The following is a 22,565-nucleotide window of genomic DNA, read 5'->3' on the forward strand; positions in this document are numbered from 1 at the left end:
ATTCTTAAAGATCAAATTTAATGTCTTTTATTTTCTCTGCTGTCTACTTCAGTGACTTCTGCACTTTCCCTTATTTCCTTTCTTCTGCTATTTTGGTCTTCATTGTTTATGCATTTTTATTTCTTAGTACTGAAGTTAAGGCCGTTGGTTCAAATCCCTGTTTTTATATATAGGCATTTTTGTTCTATAAATTTGTTTCTAAGGACCGCTTTAGATGCATCGTACAAATTACAGTAAGTTGTGCTTTAATTTTCATTCAGTTCAAATGAGTTTTTAAATTTCTTTTTGATTTCCTCTTTCACCCATCTGTCATTGAAGAATGTATTACATACTTTCCAAGTACTTTTGAAATATTGCAGATACATTTGTGTTATCTACTTCTAATTTAATCCCACTGTCCTCTAGGAAGATCCTTTGGGTGATGCTAATATCCTGTCAAATTTAGTAAGACTTCTTTGTGGCCCAGAACATATTGCCTATCATGGTAAATTTCCATGTACATATGAAAATAGTGTGTGGTCTTTATTGTTGGGGAGAGTGTTCTAAAATGTTAGTTAGATTAATTTGGCTGATAGTGTCTTTCAGTCTGTACGACTTACTGATTTTTTTTTTTTTTTTTGGTCAACTGGTTCAATTGTTGAGAGGAAAGACTTAAAGACTTAAAAATCTCTGACCCTAATTGTGAACTTTTATTTCTTTCATGTATTTTCAAACTCTGTTGTTTATAGGCATATAAACATTAAGAATTTTTACATCTACTTGATGAATTGGCCATTTTAGCCAATTATAAATGATTCTCTCTTATATATGATCCTCTCCATCCCTGGCAATATATTTTGTTCAGACATCTGCTTCGTCTGATACTGATATATCCACTACAGCTTTGTTTTAGTTACCACTAGCATGAGATATCTTTTCCCATATTTTTACTTTTAACCTCTATGTACCTTTATATTTAAAGCGGGATTCATGTATTTGGCATACAGCTGGATCTTATTTTTAAAATCCCATGTCATGCATCATCAGGGAAATGTAAACTAAAACGATGAGATGCTACTGCACACCTATTAAGATGGCCCAAATCCAGAACGGTGGCAATACCAAATGCTGGCAGGGATGTGGAGCAACAGGAACTCTCCTTCAGTGCTGGTGGGAATGCAACATCGTACAACCACTTTGGAAGCCAGTTTGACAGTTCCTTACAAAACCAAATCTACTCTGCTATGTGGAGCGCTCCTTGGTATTTACCCAAATGAGCTGAAAATTTATGTCCACACAAAATTCTCACATGTATGTTTCTAGCAGCGTCGTTCATAGTTGCTAAAACTTGGAAACAACCAAGATGACCTTCAGTAGGTGAATGAATAAATAAACTGTGGCACATCCAGGCAGTGGAATATTCTTCAGCATGAAAAAGGAATGAGCTATCAAGCCATGAAAAGATATGTAGGAACCTTACTTAAATGCATATGACTTGCTGAAAGAAGCCAATCTGAAACAGCTACATATGATTCCAACTATAGGACATTACAGAAAAGGCAAAACTATGGAAACAGTAAAAAAAAAAAAATCAGTGGTTGTCTGTCGTTGGGAGAGAGAGAGGAGTTTGTATGTGGAGCACAGAGGATTTGGGGGTCAGTGAAACAATTCTGTATGATACTATAATGGTGGATACATGTCATTCTTTTTTTTTTATATACATGTCATTCTATATTTGTCCAAACCTATAGAATGCACAACACCAACAGTGAACACCCAAGTAAATTGTGGACTTTGGGTGATAATGATGTGTTGATATAGATTCATTGACTGTAAGAAGTATACCAGTCTGGTGCAGGATATGGGTAGTGGGGGAGGCTGTGTCTGTTTTGGGCAAGAGGTTTATGTGATGGCTCCGTACTTTCTTCTCAATTTTGCTATGAACTTAAAAGTGCTCTAAAAAATAAAGTCATGCTGAGTGAAGTAAGTCAATTGGATAAGAACAATCATCATATTATTTCACTCATACGGGGAACATAAGAAATAGTGAAAGAGATTATAAGGGAAAGGAGGGAAAACTTTAGAGAGGGTGACAAAACATGAGAGACTCCTAACTCTGGGAAATGAACAAAGGGTAGTGGAGGGGAGACGGGCGGGGGGGGGGGAGGGGTAACTGGGTGATGGGCACTGAGGAGGGCACTTGATGGGATGAGCACTCGGTGTTATACTGTATGTTGGCAAATCGAACTTCAATAAAAAAATAGGATATAATTTTGAAAAGGAAAAAAAATAAAGTCTGCTTAGGAGAGAGGAATCCAATTTGTCAATCTCTACATCTTATTTGGTGAATTCAGACAATTTGTACTTAATACTGTTAATGATATGGTTGGATTTAAAGCTATCATGCTAGCTGTTTTCTACTTGCTCATCTATCGTCTTGCTCCCCTCCCCGTTTTAGGACTTATTTTAAATTAAGTGAGGGGGCACCTGGGTGGTTCAGCGGGTTAAGCGTCCGACTCTTGATTTTGTCTCAGGTCATGATCTCAAGGTCATGAGATCCAGTCCCGTGTGGGGCTCCCTGATGGGCATGGAGCCTGCTTAAAATTCTCTCTCTCCCTGTCTCTCTGCCCCTCACCCCTCCTGCACATGCTCTCTCTGTCTAAATAAGTAAGTAAGTAAGTAAGTAAATAAATAAGTAAATAAATAAATAAAGCGAGCATTTCATGATACCATTTATCTCCCGTGTAGGCTTATTAGTCATAATACTTTGGACAGATACCTTAGGGGTTATATTTGACACTTCTTTAACCTGCCACAGTCTACCTTCAAGTAATATTGTACTACCTCACATGTAGAATTAGAATCTTACAAGGGTATATTTATATTCCCCCAAGTCCCTGTGCTGTTGGTGTCCAAGAAATTAAGAACTCCACATAATTTATATTCCACAATGCATTGGTATGAATTTACGATTAATTGATTCATAAGGAATGTTTAAAATAATAAATATTCTATTACTCTCATCATATTTAGCATCTCCAGTATTGATTATCCATTTGTGTCAAACATATTTACCTTTACTGTACTTTTCTTGTGCCCAAAAGGTACCCTTTAATATTTAGTGTAGTGCATATCTAATGATGATGAATTATTTCAACTCTGGTTAAGTATGAAAAAATTTTTAATTTAATTTCACTTTTAAAAGATACCCATTGAATGTAAAATTCTGAGTTGACAGTTCTTAGTTACTTCACTATTATAAAGATGGTGTGCCACTTTCTTATAACTTGCATTGTTTCTGATAAGAAGTTCCCTGTAATTCTCACTTTTGGTCCTGAATGATTCTATATTTTTTTGGTCTCCCACTTCCTTAGGAGTGAGGGGGAGCAGATTGGAAGAATGTCATGAATACACACCATGCGATATCTGTGCATTGTCACTTCGGTAGATCTTAGATGCATGCATAGCAAAATAAACACATCTTTTTTAAAAAATCGGTGAAAAAAATTCAGGTTTAAGAAACATGTTATACCATCATGCCCATAGCCATGATGGATTAACACGAACCCAACTTACTCTCCCACCTAAGTATCTATAAACCCCCCCCCCAAAAAAAATTATAAAGCTTTACCTCATGGTACCACAGGCACCACGGGACAGTGATCCCCAAGAGAAGGGCGAGGCAACTAACATGGTGAGCCCTCAGATTGCCCGATTCCCCCAACTTCTTGCCTGGATAGAGTTTATAGGGCACAGCATGGGAAGACTGAACACAAACAGAGCCCACTGGAGAACCTGAATGAAGGAGACAGAGTTGTGAATTCCGAGAGGCCAACGTGCCTAGAATCTGCTGGAAGTAAGGGAGGGGAGAGCCACACAGAGAGGTAGTTCTGGAGAGCTGCAGAGGTTTCCCATCAGGGTGCAGTGCCCCAGGGTGCAGAGGTTTCCCAAGGAGCAGGGGGTGGTAGCTGACTTCCATCTCCCAGAGTGAGTAGTTGTGTGGATAATGATGCCACTTACTGAGATGATGAAGGTGGGAGTTTTAAAAGCAAGAGAGATGGGGAGTGTGGGTGTGTGGGAAGGGGTAGGTTTACCAAGTGACTGGTTCTAGACAGACTCACTATGAAGAGCCCTCGAGACATCCAAATGGAGATGTCCTGTGGGAGAATGAATATATGGATTTGGGTCTCAAAGGTGAAGTTCAAACTGGGGCTGTAGATTTTGTAGTTATTGGCATATGAGCATAAACAGTTATATAGCATAGAGAGAGGGGCTGATATAAAAACAAATGTAATAAAAGCTCACATCATAGGGGGAAAAAGTTGTAGCTATGTACTGTGATGGATGTTAACTAGACTTACTGTGGTGATCCTCTTGCAATACATAAAAATACTGAATCACTATGGTGTACACCTGAAACTAACATAAGGTTATATGTCAATTATATCTCACTTCTAAAAAGGAGAGAGGAAGGAAGGAAGGAAGGAAGGAAGGAAGGAAGGAAGGAAGAAAGAAAGAAAATTTAAATAATAAAGCAAACAAAAGGAATAAAAGAGTCCTCCATGGTTTTTGTAAAAAGAACAGATTCAGTCTGAGATGGGAACATAGTATTTTCTATGAGCACTGAGCAGTTTGTCGAGGCTTTCATTTCTAGGGTCTGGTCACCTCCCACAGAAAGGTGTTACACAGGAAGGGCTGAAGACAGCGGAGGTTGCTATGCAACAGCTGAGGAAAGCCATCCAACCAGCCAGAACTGATATTGGTCGCTGGAGAGTAAAAGCCGTGGTCCTAGCAATAGCTTCCATTCATGTACAGGAGTTCCGGAGAGGCTGACACAAAAAACAAATATAAAAGTCCACCATGGTTTTTGTAAAAAGCACAGGATCGATTTGAGTTGCAAACCTAGCGTTTTCTGCCTCCAAAGCAGTCTCTCCAGCCATTCTGGAAGCCTAGCGGTATGTGTTGGGTTGGGTAAGACCCCAGGAAGTGCTTCCTGTGCTTCCCATTTTGCATATCGAGAAAGCGGGCTCAGAGACCTCCAGTGACCTGAGCAGGCTCACACCGCTAGTAGCAGACTGGCTCAGCACTTCATGCCTGGAATTCTGAAGACCAGCCTAGCTTTTTTTCCACAAGACCACAGCTGCCCCAGGCCCCTGCCCTGGAAGGAACCCCGGGCAAACATTTACTCTGAATCAGGGCTTGCCATGGCTCAGACACACAAGTGCCTGATTGTCCTGGCCGCCCCAGCGGGCACCAGGAAGGCCTCGGGGGGCAGCGCGTTTGTGCCACTCACAGCAAAGAGGCCTGACCGTTGGGGCAGGGAGCGGACCCCAAGGAGCAATTCCCACACCTAGAGGGACCCACGTACATTAGGCGAAGGGTGGAGCCTGGGGAATCTCTCTCTACCCATGTCCCTACCCATGCAGAGCTTGAGCTTGAGTCTTGGAGAGCACAAGCTTCACTTGTTTGGGACAGGTGTTGGCAGGCAGGAGAGGTGTGTGTGTTGGGGGGGGGTGGGGGGGTGGAACTGTCGCTCAAACTGGAGAGGGGAGCGTGCCTCAGTCCCCAGGCCAGCACTGCTGGGACGTGGGGTTTGGAGTCAGGAAGACTCAGGCACACATACTGCATTTTCTATTTACTGGCTCTGTGGCCTTGTCAATTCACGCGGTGTGTCGGCACTTCAGCTTTCTGATCAGTAAAATGGGGATGTTGACATCTACCACCTCCCAGGGCTGCTAAGAGAGTAGACCAGCCCCAGCAAAGATAGGGCTCTGATGCCCAAGCTGCATAAAGAGTGGCTGGAGAAGCAGATGTTCCCAGTGTGTCTGGGGGCCATGGAGGTGGAGAGTGCTGGGGAACACAAAGGCAACTGGCATCTTCTGGCCATTTCCATTCGCCTTGTTAGAGTTAGAGACCCAGCTAGAGACCTTTGCGTTTGTGACCTAGGGGTCATGCTAGGGAAGCCAGGCATAGTGTATTCCACACCACACTGGAGGAGTTTAGCGGGAACGGGAAGGGCAGGGACCAGAAGCATCGTGCAAAGGTGCGGGGATTGAGGGTAGATGATTGGGTGGTCGAAGCGCACCACAGGCTGCGAGTGCGCGCGCCTCTGGTAAGAGGAGGGGTGGGGGGTATCTGGCGGGAGGGAGAAAAAGTCCCCCACCGCGCCCACCCACTCGCGGAATCGCATGCGCACTGGGGACCTGGTGGAGAGGGCTTTTGTTGGGAAAGCGGGCGGGCTGGAGGGGCCCGCGCATGCGCCGGCTTCCCAGCCGCGGGGGGTGCGCGGGGAAAAGGGGCGGGGTGGTGGGAGCTGCTGTGCTGGCAGCAGTAGGCGAGGGCGCGGCTGCGGGGTTCCTGGTGCTGAGGACGGACGCCATTGGAACCCCAGGGAAGGTAAGGATCCAGCCTCAGACCGAACCGGGAGAGGGCGAGTGGCACCCGGCACGCTGCGCCCTCCCCGCCCCCACACCCGGATCCGAACAAAGCCCAGGCACTCAGAACCGAGCCCTGTTAGACCCACGGTCTAGGTAGGAGCCCACCCCCTCGCCGTGCCGTCTCCCGCCAGGATCTCTGCCAGGAGACGCAGAGCCCTGCGTACACCGGAGCCCACCATCCGAACCCCTTTAGCAGATCCGTGTGCTCCGTGCTGAGCTTCCTTAGAGCGGAGGCCCTACCCCCACCCCAACCACTCCTGGATCACTCCCAACCAGCTGACCCGCGTTGCCCCCTTCCTGGAGTTGCAGTCCTGGGGTTTGAGACCTCCAGCGTTCCAATTCATGCCTCACTTACTCCGAGCCCCTACCCACCCCCCGACACACACACCCCTAGAGCTGCTGTATGAGCCCAACCCAGACCTGAATCAGCTGAATGCCCCCACCCGGACCTAGCCAGAGGGTCTCTGGATTCAATTTCCCATAGCTTTCCGGGGTCCCTGTTGTCTGAGCCCTCTCATGTCATCTGCTCCCCCTTCATCACTAAATCAAAACCCTTTGTTTCTCCCTCTCTCGATGCACATCCCCTTTGGGACTCTTCAGACCCAAGCCCGCCAGTCCACCCCCTATTCAAAGCTAGCCGCTGGGATGGGGAGCTTGCCCATCCTAAACTCCCCTTTAAGTGCGAGGTCTCCTCCGACCACCTCTGTCCCTCTCTTAGGGTTCTGCCTCTGACACTATCTAACCCAACAGAACCCCCAGACCCCCACCCCCTCCCTGGCCCCTCCCTCTGCCTTGTACTGCCTAGTAACCTGATGATTGCCGCCCCCCACCTCCTGAGAGATCCCACCTCCCGCTGTGTCCCGCTCTCTCCCGCTGAAGAGGCCTCACCCTCCCTCCCAGGCCGAGCTCTCTTCTCCTTGGGACCCCCAGCATGGCTGAGGGAAGCTACCGCACGGAATCGGAAACCTACAACGTTGAAGACATGGATGAGGGCAGTGATGAAGTGGGGGAGGAAGAGATGGTTGAAGGAAACGACTATGAAGAATTCGGTGCTTTTGGAGGCTACGGCACCCTCACCAGCTTTGACATCCGTATCCTCAGAGCCTTTGGGAGCTTGGGTCCAGGCCTTCGCATCTTATCGGTGAGACCCCTTGTGGGCCACCTGCTGGCCCTGGGCCCTTTCCCCTGTGAAGCTGCTGGAGAGGGGGCTGCTGTGGATGAAAGGGAGGGTTGCTTGGGGAAGGACTGCCCAGCTTCCCCAGCCTTCCCTCTCCTGCTCAGAGAAAGGGGGTTTCGGAAGTCTGGGGGCGGGGAGCTGGCTGCAGGGGGGAGGTTGGCCAGCACCGGGAAGCATGATGTGCAGCACATGTAGAGCTGTCTGCCCTCCCCTCCCTTTCTCTCTGGCCTTGCAGAATGAGCCCTGGGAACTGGAAAACCCTATGCTGGCTAGGACTCTGATGGAGGCATTTCAGCTGGATCCAGAAACACTTGCCAATGAGGCTGCTGCCCGTGCTGCCAACGTAGCCCGCGCAGCTGCCTCCAACCGTGCTGCTAGGGCCGCTGCTGCTGCAGCCCGTGCCACCTACAATCAGGTGGTTGCTAACCACCCGGTGACCACAGACCAGGCTTCAGGAGAAGATCCTCGGCCCATGACATATGGGGCCCAGGGTCAGGCAGCCACCCCTGAGACAATCTGTGCTGCTCCACACATCTCCCAGATGCTAGTCAACAGTGAGATGGCCGCCCCAGGAGCTCCGGCAACGTCCACACAGCCCCAGACAGCCTCCCATGCCCAGGAGGCTGCAAACGAGGGCCCTAGTAGCACCTGTGCTTTCTCTCAGGCTCCATGTGCTAGTGAGATGGATGCCACTCGGCCCAAGACAGCCTTCCTGGGTCAGAACGATATCTTTGATTTTACCCAGCCAGCAGGTGTCAGTGGCATGGCCTTCCCACGCCCCAAGAGACCTGCCCCAGCCCAAGAGGCCACCACAGAGGGCCCCAGTGCTGCCTCCTCCGGGGTGCCCCAGGCAGCACCTGCCAGGGAGGGGGCGGCCACCCGGCCCAAGACGACCAAGTCTGGAAAGGCTCTTGCCAAGACTCGGTGGGTGGAGCCCCAGAATGTTGTGGCAGCAGCTGCTGCCAAGGCCAAGATGGCCACAACGAGCATCCCTGAGCCCGAGGGCGCAGCTGCCACTGCTCAGCACAGTGCTGAGCCCTGGGTCAGGATGGGAGGCAAGAGGACCAAGAAGGTGAGACCTCCCTGCTATCTCCAACCCTCCTTTCTCTGTTCAGCCCTCTTCTCTGGCCCCTCCCCTCCCCTCCCCTCAGCCCTCCCCTCCCCTCCCCACCCTCCTCCCCTCCTCCCTTTCTCTCAGCTCTTGCATGTTTGTCCAACATGAGTTTGCTAGCATGCTCAGACTCCACCGAGTCTCTGCCCTCAGGCGTGGAGGAAGAAGAGGTTGGCTCAGTGCCGGGCACGTAGTAAGCACTCAGCACATGTCATCCACTGTTTGTACTACTCTTATTTCCAAGTACATGCTCTGGTTGAGATGTGTGCTGGGCACTCTTGCACAGTGAGCCTGCTAGCCCTGGGTCTCTCCTCTCTCTGACACTCTGACTATAGTCCAAGCACCTGGATGACGAATATGAGAGCAGCGAGGAGGAGAGAGAGCCTCCTGCAGTCCCACCAACCTGGAGAGCATCGCAGCCCCCATTGACGGTGCGGGCTCAGGTGGCTCCCCGGCCCTCGATGGCCCTGAGGTCCCAGGTGCCCTCAAGACACGTGCTGTGCTTGCCACCCCGCAACGTGGCCCTTCTGCAAGAGAGGGTAAGAAACCTGCTTTTCTCCCATCTCCCTCCTCTCCTCTCCTGTGGGCCAGTTCCTGGAGGTCACCCATGCCTTGCTCTCCCCGTGTGCTCCTCTTCCTCCTCCAGGCAAATAAGTTGGTGAAATATCTGATGATTAAGGACTATAAGAAGATCCCCATCAAGCGCTCAGGTGGGCAGCCCGGGCCCCCTCCCCGAGCTCTGCACACCCCCCACAATCCCCATCTCTACCCTATGGGGCCTGACATCAGATGTCTCCACCCGGCAGGCCCAGCTGATCCCTCCATGTGCACAGTACGGGGTGGAGGGGGGAGTGGGGTTCCCGACGGTGCTCCCCTCAGCAGGGTTGACCGAGGGTTGCTGCAGCTCTTTGGCCCCTGCTCAGCCCAGGTGCTCTCTCCACCCCACTCCCCCGCAGACATGATGAAGGATGTCATCCGAGAATATGATGAACATTTCCCTGAGATCATCGAACGAGCAACATACACTCTGGAAAAGGTGTGCGAGGGGCAGAGGCAGCTCACTGTGGTACAAGAGCTGCAGGGAAGCCTTGCACCCTGCAGCCCCCTGAGGTCCACTTTCAGCACACCTCCTCTGGTGGGCTCTCCTAGCTTCTCCCGCATGATCCCTTCTTCAAGGCTTCCCCTCCCTCATGCTGTCTGTTCTCTGAGCCTCCCTGGTCTCCTGAAGCGGGTCCCACTGCTTTGGCCAGTGCCAGAGCTCCCACAGGGCAGTTCTCTGCAGCCTCTCTCCTTGAGCCTTCCGAATAACTTCGGGGTGCCTGCGGAGGGAAAGTCCTAGCGGGGAACTCAAGGACTGCCTGCAGGACAGGCAGCATGGGTTTCTGATCCCATGTTGTCTTCTCCCCCACATAGAAGTTTGGGATCCACCTGAAGGAAATTGACAAGGAGGAACACCTGTACATTCTCGTGTGCACCCGGGATTCCTCAGCTCGCCTCCTGGGAAAGTAAGAAAGGGCAGGAGGGTTGTGGCCTTCCTCACTGTGGCCTCCCGCTCCCCTTCCTCTCAGAGCAGCTGGAAAAGGGGCCTTTGGTGCCTGGCACAGCTCCGGCTCCCAGCCCCGCAGTCCGTGGTACCCAGTGATTAGGGGATGAAAGGGGAAGTGGCCTGGGCTGAAGCCTTGCTCGATGCTCTGGATGCTCTCGGGGCTTCCCCTCCCCATGCCCATAACCCCACCCCCCACACCACCTCCAAACCCCATCTTCTGGGAAAAAAAGTGGGCTCCTTGTTGCCTGCCTCTTCCTGCTATGTGCCTGGCCTGGGCTTGGCAGTGGTGGTCCTGGAGGAAGGAAGCTTCCTGTCCAGTGTAACTCCCGATGCTCAAGGGGCAGGGAAGGGCTGGATGTGCCCCCGAACACGAACACACTACTGTTGCTGCTGCTGCTGCTGCTGCTGCTGCTGCTGCTGCTGCTGCTGCCGCTGCTGCCACTGCCAAGTGGTTGCTCCCTGCCTGACCCCCTCCTGGATGGAACTCTGTGAGGGGGCATTCACATCCACATTTGAGGCATGAAGCGATTCAGTCTCAGACAGAGGAATGAATGGTCTGGATTAGAGAGCAACTCGTGCGTAGTGTGCGAAGAACCACCCCGTAACCCAGGCCTGTGGGCAAAGCTAGTTGGGTGAGCCAGCCCTAGTCTCTTGGGCAAATGGCTGCCGGACAGGATCCCTCTTTCTACCCCTCTAGGACCAAGGACACTCCTAGGCTGAGCCTCCTCTTGGTGATCCTGGGAGTCATTTTCATGAATGGCAACCGTGCCAGTGAGGGTGAGTGGCTGGACCCGCAGCCAGGGGGTTGCCCAGTCTCAGCCTGGTGTGCTGAATTCTTGTGTCTCTTCTCCTCTCGCAGCCGTCCTCTGGGAGGCACTACGCAAGATGGGACTGCGCCCTGGGTATGATTGGGCTCTCGGCTCCCACTCCTCAGTGCTGTCCTTGGGCACTGGTGGCCCCAGGATTGTAAATAGCCTGGTGGCCTCGTGCAGGAGGGTGGATGTCCTGGACTGGGTCGAGCGCTGAGGGTGCATGGTGAAATGGCCCTGGACTCTCAAGCCCCTTTCTGCTCCGTGTCCCCCCTCTGTCCCCAGATGAGATCTCAGAGAACCCATCAGAATTGAGGATTCAAATCCTACCCTTGCCGAGGGCATCCCTGACATGGGGCCATGTGGCCCCTGCTGCCACCCCAGACCTCCATGGGGATGCCCCACAGGCTGGGACGCTCTCCATCCCGCTAGGGAGCACACCTGCCCACATCCGGGCACTGCCATTGTGTGTAGTTATGGATTCCTTCCTTTCCTGGCCCTCAGGGTGAGGCACCCATTCCTTGGAGATCTGAAGAAGCTCATTACAGAGGACTTTGTGAAGCAGAAGTAAGTATTGGCCAAGTTAACTCTGTCTCACACTCACGCATTCCTCGTGGACTGATCAGGCTGAGCGGGCCACTCCCCATGCCGGATCTTAGCACAGAGGGATAGGCGTCTCTTCTGTGAGGGTGGGTGGGGTGTGTGAGTGTTGGCGGGGAGTAGACTTCCAGCGCAGCCTTGGAGAGAGGGAGTAGAAGTCGACAGAGACTCCAGTGCAGGGTGTGTTAGAACCACCGTGCCATTTGGCCCCTGTCCCCCTAGGCTGTAGGAGAATGTCTCCTGCTTTACATCCCAGGAACCTGGGGCTCAGAGAGTTGGAAGCCTGAGCGTGGCCCCAGCTGGTGAGGGGCCCATTGGGTCCTGGAGCCCAGCCCGCCTACCTTTCTGGTCAGGGCCCACCCAGTCCTTGGTCCTTGGAGAACACGTGTGTACTCATGCAGGCGCACTACACATGCCCGGGTGCACACAGACATGCGAATGTGTGCGCACACAAACAGACACGGAGTTGGGGGGTGTACGGGGAGTATGCTGGGTTTCTCCCCTTTACAGTCCTCTCCTATGGTGGATTGTCCTGGGGTTCCACCAGGCCATGGGCGGGACCCTGCCGTGGAGTGTGCTCAGAGCAGGGGACCCGAAGAAATGGCTCCTCTGTTTACGACACACCCAATGGGAATCTGGGTTCATTGTGACAAGGGGCCAGAAACTGGTGGCCTTACTACAAACAGAGACACCCTACAGGTGTTCCACTCTGCACTTCCTGTGGCGTCTGGGCAGGACCGGCGCCACGTGGAGGCCTCCGTCCTGGAGGCAGAAACCCTGGGAGTGAGCATGGGCGTGAGGCATGGGCTCGAGGGCCAGGACAGTCCTCCTGCAGGAGCTGAGCTGCAGTATCGGGGCTGGGAAGGGACGACCCGGGAGCCCTTGGCACAACAGCAGGTCTGCTTGGCTGGAGGCAAACGTTTATCTTCCTCTCGCACTGAGGTACCTGGAATACAAGAAGGTCCCCAATAGCAGCCCACCCGAGTATGAATTCCTCTGGGGTCTGCGAGCCCGTCACGAGACCAGCAAGATGAGGGTGCTGAGATTCATCGCCCAGGTAACTGCCTCTGTTTGGGGCCAGGCGGTGGGGTGTGGGTTTGGTCTGTGCCAAACCTCCTCTGTTTCTTGGTCATGGCCCCCTTCCTTAGGCTGTCTGTCCAGTGAGGATACTGACGCATTCCTAAGTAGTAGGAACTTGTCTTCCCCAAGTTCACAGAGATAGTAAGTGGGAGGCCTGGGGTGAGGTCCTGGGGCTGGCAGGGAGTCCTTAGGAGAGCCGGATCCCAGTGGTCTTTCCTTTCGTCGGGACCATGCACAAGGCACTGGGGGTGGGAGCTGGTGGTGGCAGTGTATGGCAGGAAGCAGGTGCCCCGTGAACGTGGGGTCGCTGTTTGCATGGTCTCTGTTGCTCTACCGCAGAATCAGAACCGAGATCCCCGGGAATGGAAGGCTCATTTCTTGGAGGCCGTGGATGATGCTTTCAAGACGATGGACGTGGATATGGCTGAGGAACATGCCAGGGCCCAGATGAGAGCCCAGATGAACATTGGCGATGAAGCCCTGATTGGACGGTGGAGCTGGGATGACATACAGGTGGAGCTCCTGACCTGGGATGAGGATGGAGATTTTGGCGACGCCTGGGCCAGGATCCCCTTTGCATTCTGGGCCAGATACCATCAGTACATCCTGAATAGCAACCGTGCCAACCGGAGAGCCACTTGGAGAGCCGGCGTCAGCAGTGGCACCAATGGGGGGGCCAGCACCAGCATTCTGGATGGGCCCAGCACCAGCTCCACCATCCGGACCAGAAATGCCGCCAGAACGAGTGCCAACTTCTTCTCCTGGATCCAGTAAGATTTTCAGTCCATAAACAAAACCCCGAAGCAAGGGATGGGAAGGGGCTGTGAGGAGTCCAGTCGGGGGAAGGCCTGGGTGCAGTGGGGGAGCAAAGAGTGTGAAAGACCCTTGTTTCGTTCTTCGTACCCCTCCCCCACTGCTGTGTGTTTATACTTCTGCACCTGCTCCTGTGTCTTCCTTTACAGGCAACGCTGACGCTGCCGAACCACAACCATCCCTCACCAAGCCAGAGTGCCTCCTCGGATCCCTCCTTAACAAGGCACTCTAGGCAGCTTCGACCTGCCCATCCCAGATGGCATGCAAGATGAAGCTCTCTTTGCCCTTCCTGCTTTCATCATGTGCTTTCCTTGTGCGCTTCCGTGGTGCGCCTTTGTCGTGTTTTCATGTTTTTGGTATCAGTGTTACATTAAAGTTGCAAAGTTACTTGGGGCGTTTCCTCCTTCCCTTGTGCATGGACCTGGGGACGTGGCTATCTGGGGGGCACGTGGTTGAGGGCTCTGAGGTAGATACTACCCGCCTCTGCCTGGAAGGCAGCAGGTGTGGGTAGGGTGCTGGGAAGATGTGGAGATGCCAGCTGGGTGTCCAGACCATGAGTTTTGAGAGGCTCCAGTCCCCACGGTGGCGTGACTTCCTACAAGGTACAACCTCACTTGGGCGCCAACGGTGGCAGGGGGTAGGGGGTTGGCAGGAAGAGGGGTGGAATGAAAGGCTGTGGGTTGGTGCCACTATCCCTCCCACCAAGGTACAGGGTCCACAGACATCCACCAAGACCCTTCCACCCCATCTTTGGAGGTGCCATCTTGGAACCCTTCCCTCATCATCCACACAACTTCAGCACCTCATCCCTCCCTCAGGTGGAGTCTTCAGGACAATGAGATAGGCCTCGGGGACATTTTCACCCCTCCAGCAGGTTGAGGGAGGAGCCATAATTGCCCACAGAGTAGGTTTAATGAAAACAGACCTCAACAACCTGTGACCGGACCCGAGGCCTGTTTGTGGGCTCCAGAGCTCTCCTTTTCTGGGAACCAGTGAAGGCCAAGGCTGGGCCTAAGTTCTGGTGTCTTCCAGGGCTTGGGGTGATCTCTGTAGGAGCGGGGTTGGGACTGCGATTCCTGCAAGGGACGACAGTAAGAGCAGAGATGCCTGGGAAGGGCTCAGTGGCACGCAGTAACAGTGTCCAGAGCTCTCTCAGGTCCCTCAGTGATGCCCACAGTTGAAGGACGAGGCCCCAGGTTAAGAAGAAGAAGAGGATCGTATGAGGACCCCTGCACACCATTGCCTCTTTTCCCCCAAGAAGAGGTTCCCTCCTCTCACCCAGACTTGGCTCCTGACCCAGATCCAGGCACATACTTTCACAGGCCCAGTGGAGAATGAGAACCGTGGGACCCCTTGCTCGGAAATCATTAAGAATCCCAAGAGAGTGACGGTAACACATTGAACTACGTGTGCAGGCCCTCGGAGCAAGGGTCCCATGGGGCTGCATAGGTCACACCCTCAGGACGCTAGCTGTATAAGGTTTCCTCCCCTGAAGTCAGGCTTCAGCTGGGTTTCTGCCTAGCCACACTGCTGTGGTGTCTGCCTGCCTGGCTGCTGGGTCCCTGCTTGGCCACGTGGACACTGTGATTCCGACAGAAATCGAGTCCCCTTCACTTTGGCTTTCCTGATGCATGGTCTGGGATGAGAGAGGGATGAACGATGCCTGGCATCTGAGTCCTGGGGTGATGAATGATCCAAGATTTTTCTGGCACGCTCACCCTGGGAACCTCCCAGGACCCTGTTGTGCACACAGCAGGCACATGCCTTTTCATGGATGAGGGTGCAGACACTCACCCAAAGACACAGGTGTGAGCGTGAGCACTGTGTGCAGAGGACACCTGAGGTACAGCGTCTCATCTGGCGAGGAGGAGAAAGCAGCTCTCAGAAACAGGGTGCTGGTGAGGGTGCCACCTCCCCAGGCCTGTGGGCTTGTAACACTCCCCTCTTCCATCTTCCTTTCCCCTGGCTGGCCCCTCTCATGGGGTGGGCAGGATGGGGGCAAGGGGCTTCCCTGGAGCTGCACTCTGCATGGGACAGTTGAGAGCAGGGTGGGCGGGGAGGAAGAACACAGTGGGGTGGCCTCTTGGAAGAGGGAGGAAGGAACACCCAGGGGAATGCTGACAGATTGACTCTCAGGCTGGTCACCTGAGAGGCAGCCCACCTGCTTACTCACAGGGCAAACGTGCCACCAAGGCAAGTCTCCCTCCTGGGGCCCCAACCCAAGATCCTCCAAGGCTAAATGTGTGCTCTGTCCACTGTAGCTGGCTGCCACCACCTTGGAGGGGTTCACAGTGTCATGGGAGCCACACTTCTATCTCTCACCACTCTCCAACAGCAGACACTCTCACCCATCCAGGCTGTGCTTAGTACTTCCCACCTCCCTTCACTGGGCCAGGACCCCACCCCTCATGGCTTCCCTGTCCCCATGGTTCATCCTGGGCTTTTAAGGCCCCCACCACCCTCCCAGCCTCCTCCTCCTCTTTGTCATCATCACTGTCAGGCCCTGGAGCCCAGTGCTTGGGTGCAAGATCTCATTCCATCCTCCCTGGTACTCTGCAGGGGTGACTGTTCCCACGGCACACATGACAAAATGGACTGAGAAGGGGAGTGACTTGCCTGAGGCCTCTGACCTAGCTCTGCCACCACCTGGTCGAGTGACCTTGGCTCAGCCTTTTCTCTCTCTGGCCTTCAGAGTTCCCACCTCTCACAGCACAGGATTGGGCTAGATGTACTCTTAGGGTGCCCCAGCTCTGAGGTCCTGTGGATCTGCTTTCCCCTGTCACATCATCTCTCTGAGCCTCAAGTGTTTCCTCACTGAGTAATAAGGGTAAAAGCATGTACCCAGCACTGCCTGGCCCAGTTCCCATGGGGGCTGGGAGCAGCTGGTATGGCCTGTGCATGAAAGCGGGTAGGAAGTGGGTAAAGCAGTGGGAGAATGACAGGTGCATGTGCCCCCTTCTCAATCTCCACATGTCTGAGATGGAGGTCCTCTGGAAAGCACCTGAGACTAACACCCCTCCCTGTCCCCCTGAGCCCTGTGACCTCAGGCAAGTCACTCCACCTCTCAGAGCCTAGTCTCCATTTTCTCATCTGCGCAGCCAGGGTTACTTACAGTGCTTGCCTCACCGTCTCCAAGATGGTAGCGAGCAGTAGAGATTGGAAGGTATCGGAAATCTACTAGCACCAGAAACCTCAGCCCAAACTCAACCATCTTTTCCAGTGAGGAGACGGAAGGCCAGACAGAGGAAATGACTTGTCCGATGTCAAGTTGCCAAGTTCCCCGGGGTTCAATTTTGGATGACTCCATACCGCAAGTGTGCTTTATTTGGAAACTACCATCATAGAAATGATACAAATCTGCAGGACATCGTACACTTCCAACATGACTTTGAATGCTGCTCACACACCCTCACGGTTTCCCGAGGTGCCAGCACTTCAGTTTCCATGTCAGAAAAGGGCTCTCACACCTGAAGGTGACACAACAGTTCCTTGCCAAGCTTCCCGCCTTAGGCTGTGGCTCAACCAATGCAGGCAATTTTCTTTGGAAATAGTTGACGTATCTATGCGTTACAAAGCTCAAGAAATGAAAGCAGTGTACATACCAATCACCACATGAAGGAAGAAAATTACAGAGACTGTGGGGTTACAGTTTAGGAGGGTGTGGAACAAAGCAGCTCCCCTACCCTGTCCATGGAAGTCTCGATTTGTACCTGGCCTTTGAAAAACATTAGGCAATTACAGCATGGTGCTACCTCATGAGCCTCAGGGGAAGAGATATCAGAGACAAGGTCTAGGTGAACGTGGGCCTCCTGACACAGAGAGGGAAGAAATGGAAAGATGTAGTTCTACTACCACTAGCCCATCGCTATTAGCCAGGAATCTGAGATCCCTGAGAGCTGGAGAATCACGTGCCTTGTGGAAGAATAGCAGCTGCATGTGATGCTTTAGCCTGTTTCTGAAGCTGTCTATGAAACTTTGGGGTCCCAGCAACTGGAATGGAGACACAGTGGAGCACCTCTACAATCAGGCCACCATCTCAAATCTCCTCCTCTTGCTTTTTTTCCCCCTTGACCTGAAGAAAAGGGCACAAGGCACAGGGTCAGAATGCAGTGAGGGCAAGGGTAAGTTAAGAGAAAAAAAAATCAATGCAGAAGGCCGTTTCCCAGGAGATGGAGTCCAACCATTGTAGTTTCAAATTCTTGTTCTGAAGCACACTTTGTTCATCTGTGTGGTGGCGGGGGTGGGTGGGAGGGGAGGCTGGCCAGAGCCTTCTGCATGGTGCCCACGAACACAACCTTTGAATGATGATAAGGCCCTGAATGTTTTCATTATCACAGGTCTCTGTTTTGCCTTTTAGCAACTTGAGGCACTCCAAATTGACCTAACAATGGGGTTCTCTTTATCAGCTTTATTGAGGTTTAATTTACAAACAAAATAATGCCCATTGAAGTGTCCAGTTCCATGGACACTGACAAATGTTTCCATCCACGTCACTCCCACTCCAATCAAGGAAGAGAACATTTTCACTACTTAATCGTGTTCCCTTGCACCCCTTCCCAGTGAATCCCTAGCATCCACATCCAGCCTTAGGCCACCAGTGACCTTCTTTCTATATCACCATAGATTAGAATTCTCTTTCCTAGTGTCTGTTATACACATAAACGTGCAGTATGTAATCTTTCGTGCCCGCCTTCTTTTGCTCTGCTTGAATGCTTTGGCTATTCATCCGTGCGGTGACACCATGAATCAGTAGATTAAATCAAAATGGTGGGGCACCTCGGCGGCTCAGTCGGTTAAGCTTAAGCGGTTAAGCGTTTGTCTTCAGCCCAGGTCATGATCTCAGGGTCTTGGAATGGAGCCTGGTTTTGGGCTCCCCATTCAGCGGGAAACCCACTTCTCCCTCTCCCTCTGCCCCTCCCCAAGGCTCATCCTCTCTCTAGCTCTCTATCTCAAGCCAATAAATAAAACTTTTAAAAATCAATCAATCACTCAATCAAAATGGCCCCTATTCACAGACAACCTGATTGTCTGTGTTAAAGTCATACAGACATACAAAAATATCCTAGGACTAATAAGCTAATCAATCTAGAGTGCAGGATACAAGATCAAAACACAAAAATCGACCATATTTCTATACACTAGCAAAGAAGAGTTGGAAAATGAAATCTACCACTCAAAAAAGAAAGTCAATTCTTAGATGCGAATCTAACAAATGATGCAGGGTATTTATGTGCTAAAAACAGCAAAACACTGGGGAAAAAAAGAAATAAAGGAATATCCAAATACATAGAAGAACATGCCATGGTCACAGATTAGAATATTCAACATGATAAAGATGTAAATTCTTAAATTTATGTCTGGACTTACTATAATTTCAATCAATATCCTGGCAGCAGGATGTGTTGTAGATATAGACAAGCCTATCCTAAAGTTTATATGGAAAGAAAAAACAAACACACGAGCAAAAGGAATAGGCAAAACAAGTATGGGGGAAAAAATAAATGTGGAGGAATCACATTACCTAAGTACAGAAGGTTTCAACAAATGTGTGGAAAAACCTGAATGTCCATCGAAAAGAAAAAGAATCTCACATCTTATAACTCAGGAAAAATAAATCTTAGATATAAATCAAGACTATAAAACTGCAAAACATTTAGAAGGAAACAACAAAATCTTTGACCTGCATTTGAGAAAGATGTTCTATGTAAAACACCACCCACTTTCCCGCCACCTTGTTTTTTATCTGCGAAAAACGCTGTTGAGGGTTTGAGCAGAAAAATCTCAGGCTGGGAGAATGGATTTACAGTTACCTAAACAACAGAGAGCTTGTATCCAGGGTATATGAGGAGCTGTCAAAACTCAACAGCAAGAAAATAATGGAGAACATACTTGAACAGATACCTCAACCAAAAGGATATATAGGTGGCAATTGAGCACATGAACAGATGATCACACTCACTGGCTCTCAGGCAATGCAAATTAAAATGATGGTGAGAAACCAGTATTCCTATATTAAAATTGCTGAAATTGCCACACACACACAAAAAAAAACAAGCAAGGAAACCACAAACACGTGACAATATCAAATGGTGTTGAGGATGGGCAGCAACTGGATTCACCACATATTACTGGAGGGAACGTAAGGCAACACAACCACTCTGAAAAACAATTTTATTGCTTTTTATGAAGTTAAACATATACTCAGCCATATGGCCCTAGCAATCGCACTCTTAAGTATTTCTCCCGGAGAAGTTTCAACTGGATTTCATACAAAAACCTGTAAATGAATGTTTGTAGCAGCTCTGTTCCTAATCACTCAAAACTTGAAACAACCCTAGTATCCTGCCAACAAAGTGTATTCTTTCCATACAATTAAATACTATTCAATGGCCAAAAGGAATGAAGCACTGATATAGTCAACAACTTGGATAAAACTCAGAAGCATTCTGCTTAGTGGCAGAAGCCAGTCTCAGAAGGTCCCATTTTAAATGATTCCATTTCTATGGCTTTCCTGCTGTGACAAAACTATCATAAAAGAGAGCAAGTCAGTGGTCCCATAGTGAGGTGTAGAGAGAGTATGTGACTACAAAGGGATAGCACCAGGGACTTCAGGGGGGCTATGGAAGCATTCTGAACACATATGGTGATGGTGGCTACAAGAATCCATACATGTGTTCAAATCCCTAGAACCAGATGTCCAAAAGAAGTCCATGTCACGATTTTTAAAATACAATTAAAGAAAGAATGGCAAAATAGTTCTTTTCGACCAAAAAATCATTAGAATTGAACAGCAGTGTACTCCACTATAGAAAATATTGACTACATTCTTTTAGGGTTAAAGAAAACCATCCCAAACGTCAACCCAGATAAACCGGAATGAATGAATAGCTATATAAATGGTAAATGCAGCGAGGGTTAATTATTTTACCTTTTAAAACCTTTCTTTAAAAGTTAACTGAATGTTGGGAAGCCTGAGTGGCTCAGTCGGTGAAGCATCCAGCTCTGGATTTTGGCTCAGGTCATTATCTCAGGCTCCTGAGACTGAGCCCTGCATCAGGCTACATGCTCAGCAGGGAGTCTGCTTGACATTCTCTCTCTCCCTCTCCTTCTCAGCCTTCCCCTTTTCCTGTGTGCCCGTTCTCTCTCTCTCTCTCCCTCTCTCCCTCTCTCAAATCAATAAATAAATCTTTTTTTAAAAAGTTAACTCTGTTTACACCACCAATAACAATGCATTGTGGGGGACACAATGTATGTATAAATAAAGTCTATGGAAATAAAAGCAAACAGATGGGAGTGTAGAAATAAAAGCATACTTTGTACATGAAGAAAAATTTTATCATTAAAGGTAAAATGCCTAATTTTTTTTATTGGAGTTCGATTTGCCAACATATAGCATAACACCCAGTGCTCATCCTATCAAGCGCCCCCCTCAGTGCCCGTCACCCAGTCACCCCCACCCCCCACCCACCTCCCTTTCCACCACCCCTTGTTCGTTTCCCAGAGTTAGGAGTCTCTCATGTTCTGTCTCCCTTTCTGATATTGCCCACTCATTTTTCTTCTTTCCGCTTTATTCCCTTTCACTATTTTTTATATTCCCCAAATGAATGAGACCATATAATGTTTGTCCTTCTCCGATTGACTTATGAAATGCCTAATTTTAACTATGTATAATATAATCCCTACAGGAACCACTTGAATGTAAAACAAAAGGAGTAAGTATTAAACCAATATTGAAATATTGTAGATTGAAATTGGGATCCAGAAGAATATTTCAAACTAAGAAAGGAGAATGAAAAATACTTCAGTAATACATAAGCTGGTGAGGGAATTGGGTTAAAGAAAGAATGAAAAGAAAAATAAAGGAAAGAAGGAAATAAAAGAAGGAAGGAAGCAAATAAGCAAGCTTGAAAAGAAGAAAGAAAAGAAGAAATAATGCTACTCAAAAAAGATGATGACTTTAAAGCCAATCATGTCTATAATTCAGTTAATTGTACATGTTCTAAACTTTCCCAGTGAAAGGCAGAGATTGCTAGGCAGGAGAGCTGCAAGCCACAATATGCCATTGAATGGAAACTCACTTTGGTGTTTTTTCATTATAACAATTTTTTTTATTTAAAGACTTATATAAGAATACTTTATTCCTGTCTCTTATCAATGTTTCTCCCTTATATTTGCCCCTTTCCTCTCCTACTTGGCGAGATTTGGCTTTACCTTCAAGGGTCATTTTGTAGTTTCTGTCTACTTGTAGTCTAGTGGTAGCCACCTGGCTAGGGTGAATGCACACATGGACAGTTGTGCCATTTGCCTTCTCACACTGTACTCATTCAATGTAGATGACATATTTCTTCCTGTGGACCTGGACTACTTTGAAATTTTCTGGCCTTTGCAGTGTCCTGGCACAACCTGTACCTCATCATCCTTTCAGGTGGGCATAGATTAAAGGTTGTACTTCTGTCTCAGCTCTTTAGGAAGAGGGGAAGACATAACCTTCCTGCAAATGTGGGAAGGTGCACTGCAATGTCTTTCATGGTTTTGCTCTGGTCAGAAGTCACAGAGGGATTGAACATCACATTGGTTGCTGGCGCTTCAGTGATGGCTGCAGAAGGGAAGTGTGAAACTCACTTTAAGATGGAGACAGAGATCGGTTAAATGTAAAAGGATTGAAAAAGAGATACCATGTCAACATAAATTGTAAGAAAACAAGTTATGATAATGGCTAAGTTAAATGTTTGGACCAGGAGTATTACCGATGATACACAGGGACATTTAATAATGATAAAAGCATCAATAATTCAGGAAAGCATAACAATCCTCAGGTACACTGGAAAACAGAACTTTAAATGGCATAAAGTGAAAGCTGATAGAACTGAAAAGACATATAGACCAATATATTTAATAGTTGGAAATTTCAGAACTTCTCTTAGATTTTGATATAGCAAATACATAGAAGGTCCAGAAGTATGAAGAAGACATTAACAACACTACCAGCTAAATCAACTCAATTATAGAACAT

General features: G+C 49.6%; 1 protein-coding gene, 1 non-coding gene and 1 pseudogene across 3 annotated transcripts; 2 read left to right on the plus strand and 1 right to left on the minus strand.

Annotated features, from left to right (window-relative positions):
- The first annotated feature begins 6,101 nt into the window (after window positions 1-6,101).
- LOC140597537 (melanoma-associated antigen D4) lies at window positions 6,102-13,939 on the plus strand. Of its 2 annotated transcripts, none has more exons than XM_072746412.1 (13): window positions 6,102-6,375; window positions 7,317-7,557; window positions 7,829-8,665; window positions 9,040-9,243; window positions 9,351-9,414; window positions 9,661-9,740; window positions 10,118-10,209; window positions 10,948-11,027; window positions 11,110-11,152; window positions 11,564-11,626; window positions 12,602-12,716; window positions 13,079-13,509; window positions 13,702-13,939. In XM_072746412.1, exons 2-13 carry the CDS (start codon window positions 7,348-7,350, stop codon window positions 13,709-13,711), a joined length of 2,229 nt encoding a protein of 742 aa, XP_072602513.1. In that variant the 5' UTR covers window positions 6,102-6,375; window positions 7,317-7,347; the 3' UTR covers window positions 13,712-13,939. The 2 variants fall into 2 exon arrangements, with proteins under 2 accessions (XP_072602513.1, XP_072602514.1); XM_072746413.1 differs by having other exon boundaries at window positions 6,282-6,509.
- On the plus strand, window positions 12,229-12,360 carry LOC140597539 (small nucleolar RNA SNORA11). Its single transcript, XR_011999382.1, has one exon. It is a non-coding gene; the product is annotated as a small nucleolar RNA SNORA11 (small nucleolar RNA).
- A 3,649-nt stretch (window positions 13,940-17,588) lies between the features above and the next one.
- On the minus strand, window positions 17,589-22,148 carry LOC140597538 (large ribosomal subunit protein uL24 pseudogene; annotated as a pseudogene).
- Between the last annotated feature and the right edge of the window lie 417 nt (window positions 22,149-22,565).

The sequence above is a fragment of the Vulpes vulpes genome, unplaced genomic scaffold, assembly GCF_048418805.1.
Source record: "Vulpes vulpes isolate BD-2025 unplaced genomic scaffold, VulVul3 u000000774, whole genome shotgun sequence".
Lineage (NCBI taxonomy): Eukaryota > Metazoa > Chordata > Mammalia > Carnivora > Canidae > Vulpes > Vulpes vulpes.